At 41.6% G+C, this 3,489-nt stretch overlaps 3 protein-coding genes across 3 annotated transcripts; all 3 read left to right on the top strand.

Moving 5' to 3' along the window:
* Positions 1 to 66: 66 nt before the first annotated feature.
* Positions 67 to 1,398, top strand: JH06_5543 (ribose-phosphate pyrophosphokinase; the record flags this gene model as incomplete). The annotated part of the gene is made up of 7 exons (XM_014669436.1): positions 67 to 114; positions 150 to 218; positions 256 to 283; positions 319 to 419; positions 454 to 663; positions 694 to 1,132; positions 1,163 to 1,398. The coding sequence occupies 7 exons, from the start codon at positions 67 to 69 to the stop codon at positions 1,396 to 1,398; spliced, it is 1,131 nt and encodes a 376-aa protein (XP_014524922.1).
* A 295-nt stretch (positions 1,399 to 1,693) lies between these two features.
* JH06_5399 (hypothetical protein) lies at positions 1,694 to 2,749 on the top strand (the record flags this gene model as incomplete). The annotated part of the gene is made up of 5 exons (XM_014669435.1): positions 1,694 to 1,822; positions 1,855 to 1,935; positions 1,966 to 2,499; positions 2,530 to 2,599; positions 2,724 to 2,749. 5 exons carry the CDS (start codon positions 1,694 to 1,696, stop codon positions 2,747 to 2,749), a joined length of 840 nt encoding a protein of 279 aa, XP_014524921.1.
* Positions 2,750 to 2,996: 247 nt separating this feature from the next.
* JH06_5398 (thioredoxin reductase) lies at positions 2,997 to 3,489 on the top strand (the record flags this gene model as incomplete). Its single annotated transcript, XM_014669434.1, has 2 exons — positions 2,997 to 3,123; positions 3,157 to 3,489. Coding segments are annotated over 2 exons (460 nt in total), but the record flags the coding sequence as incomplete, so codon positions are not given.

Here is a 3,489-nt window from a genome sequence, read left to right as displayed (position 1 = left end):
GCTTCCAGAAACGTGTTCCAGCGTGTCTCCCGGATGGCCATGAGAAGTGGTGTCTCTCAAATGAACATGGCTACCACTGCTTCTAAAACCTATAACAAATGTTCGCTTTTTGCTGTAGGAATGTCAGAGAACTGAACGTAATGGAGTAGGCTGCTGGTGGTTTGGCTCTTGCGACTTTCGTTGGTTATCAGACTTTCAAGACTGTCCATGCTGAAACAGTAGGAACTGATTGTTGTGTGTTTTCTTATCGTATAGCCTGCTGAAACAGCTGAGATTAAGAGAAGTACTCGAATTCTATATGGATCCTGATTCTTGTAGATACTCTGAAGAGTAATCTGCGTGTATTCTCTGGAAATGCCAATCGTCCTCTTGCAGAAGAGATTGTAAAGGATTTAGGTACTCAGCTTGGTTCTTGTCGTGTATCTGAGTTATACGGATTGATTTAAACGATAGATTGGTCGTTTTGCTGATGGAGAAGTGGTTGTTGACATCAACGAGGACATTCGTGGTAAGGATCTGTTTATCGTCCAGTCCACCTGTCCTCCGAACATCAATGACAATCTCATGGAGTTGATGCTTATGATTAGCACTTCTCGTCGCGCAAGTGCTCGTCGTATCACTGCTGTAATTCCTTATTATGGTTATGCTCGTCAGGATCGTAAGGTGGGAGCAAGGAGAATGATTGAATTGTAGATGGCTGCTCGTGTGCCTATTTCAGCTGCTGATGTGGCTCGTCTTCTGGAGGCTATGGGTGTGGATCGTGTAGTTGCAGTTGATCTTCATTGTGGTCAGATTCAGGGCTTCTTCGGTCCTCGTGTGCCTGTGGACAATCTTCAAGGTGGTGTTGTGGGTGTTGATTACTTTGCCAAAATGGAGTTACATAAGCCTGTTATTGTATCCCCTGATGCAGGTGGTGTGTATCGTGTGAAGAAGTTCCGTGATGGTATGATGACGAAGTACGACATTGATGCTGGTGTGGCAATGATCATCAAACAACGTGGCAAGCCTGGACAGATTGATTCAATGGATTTGGTGGGTACAATTGATGACTGTGACTGTATTATCGTGGATGATATGATTGATACTGCTGGCACATTGTGTAAGGCTGCCAATCAGTTGAAAGAACATGGAGGTAAATGTGAAGAAAGAGAATAAGTTGTAGCTCGTCGTGTGTTTGCCTTCGCTTCTCATGGTTTGTTCAGTAAGGCTGCTAATACGTACATTTCAGAATCTGTGTTGGAGCAAGTGGTTGTGTTGAATACCATTCCTCTGTCATCCCAGTCTAAGGAGAACCCCAAGATTGTGCAGTTGTCAGTGGCTCCACTTCTTGCTGATGCTATTCGTGCTATTCATGGAAAGCAATCTGTCTCTCAGATCTTCGATGAAGGAAAGCACTAGTTTCTTTACGCATATTGTTTGTTGTTGATTCTATTTAAGTGTTGTGATAGGGATCATAAAGTCTTTGTTGATGAATCATATATTTTCTGTCTCTGGTTGGGGTGGTCCTTGAAATTTGTTTATCGTACTTATCTTTCAAAGGTGTTGATTTTTATTGTAGCTAAGAAGTAGATCGTCCACTTATACCATGAGAATAGAAAACAATCGGATTATTGAAAGCACTGGTATCGGATCCATCACAATTACTCCTGAAGATGAGGAAGATATTTGGGAAGTGTCGGATTTCCTCTTTGGAATGATGTGTAGATATAATCTTCTGAGTATAGGCGATGTGATTAAGTCGAAAACAGTAAGAAAGGTGAAATCAACCTCGGCAACTGATGTGGTAACAGTTACAAAGAAGGTTCTCACACTCAGTCTGAAAGTATGACTTTGTAAACAGTTCTGATGAAGTAGATTACCAAATTGGAGTACGATGGAGAAGGTTCGTCACTTCGTGTGTCTGGAACAAATCTTGAAGCTAATGATTTCGTTGCTGTTTTTCCTAGTTATCGGAGTGACTTGTAGTTGGGAGCTCGCCATACAATCGAGATTCAGGAACATTCTCCTTTTACCCTGTCAAAGGATTACTGGGATTCTGTATACATTGCCAAACTTCGTGAGATCGTGAAGAAAGATCAAAGCGCCAAAGTCTATGCTGTTGTTTTACAGGAGGGTCTAGCAAACATCTGTATTATTCGAAATAGCATGTGTTTGGTGAAAAGTAGCATTGAGAAACTGATTCCTGGAAAAGGTCGTGGAGGTTCAACTCAGAGTGAAAAGGCGATGCAAGCATTCTTTGGTATGGTATACAATGCAGTTATGAAGATTGTGGACTTTGATGAGGCCAAGGTGATTCTTCTTTGTAGTAGCGGTTTCTTGAACCAGAACCTCCTCAAATATATGGATGCAGAGAGTCTTCGTACTGACAAGAAGCTTCATTTCCAACTGGCAAAGTTCATCTGCATCCACAGTAATTCGGGACATGTGTATGCATTGCAAGAGATTCTGAAAGATGAAAAGGTTATGAGTAAGCTGAACGATGTAAAGTTTGCAGAAGAAGTGAGAATGAGAATTGGGTAATAATAGTAGGTTGCAGTATTAGAGAAGTTCGGTGAAGTGTTCCGAGAGAATCCTGATCGTGTATCGTATGGAGAGAAAAGTGTGACGTACTGTATCGAGCAAGGAGCCGTTGAAACACTTTTAATCAGTGATTTGTTAATTCGAGGGAAATCTGCGGAAGTTCGAAGGCGAATTGTATTTATAGTTGCCTTTGTAAACTGTAGATTGGACTCATGGACCAAGTTCGTGAAGCGGGAGGGAAAACATATCTGTTCAGTTCGCTACATCCATCTGGAAAGCAGTTGAATAATGTAACAGTTGACTTAAGGTGTGATTCGTAGTTAACTGGGATTGCAGCTATTCTTCGATTTCCTATAGAAAATGTCTTTGATTCAGAAGAAAGCGATTCAGAAGAGAGTGATTCAGAAGAGGATTAAAATCTGTTTGTTCCATATGTTCAGTGATTCAGTTGCTTCCATGTGACCTTGATAATCAATATGTATCCCTTTTCTCCCATTATTTGTTTATCGATTGAGATAATGGGTCTCCAATCTCAAGAAGATAACGATGATGGTAATACTACCTATGATTATGATTTAATCGTGATTGGTGGTGGTTCAGGAGGTAGCTAGTTTGGGGTTTGCTTCTCATTTTTAGGTCTGGCTGCATCTAAGGAAGCTGCAGATCTCGGAGCTACTGTCGCCTTATTCGATTTCGTGAAACCTTCTCCCCATGGATCCACTTGGGGTTTAGGAGGTACTTGTGTGAATGTAGGGTGCATTCCCAAGAAGCTAATGCACCAAGCTGCCATAGTTGGTGAATTTGTTCAGGATGCTACTTCCTTTGGTTGGGATGTTCCTGAAGTTCACCATCATTGGAACACTCTGGTTAATAATGTTCAAGACTATATTCGCGGTCTGAACTACAACTATCGTGTTTCACTGATGTCAAAGCATGTTACATACTACAATCAGCTGGCCTATGTCAAGG

The sequence above is a fragment of the Blastocystis sp. subtype 4 genome (assembly GCF_000743755.1).
Source record: "Blastocystis sp. subtype 4 strain WR1 chromosome Unknown seqid_0563, whole genome shotgun sequence".
In the NCBI taxonomy this organism is placed as follows: domain Eukaryota; class Bigyra; order Opalinata; family Blastocystidae; genus Blastocystis; species Blastocystis sp. subtype 4.
This window is presented reverse-complemented; position numbering and strand designations above follow the sequence as displayed.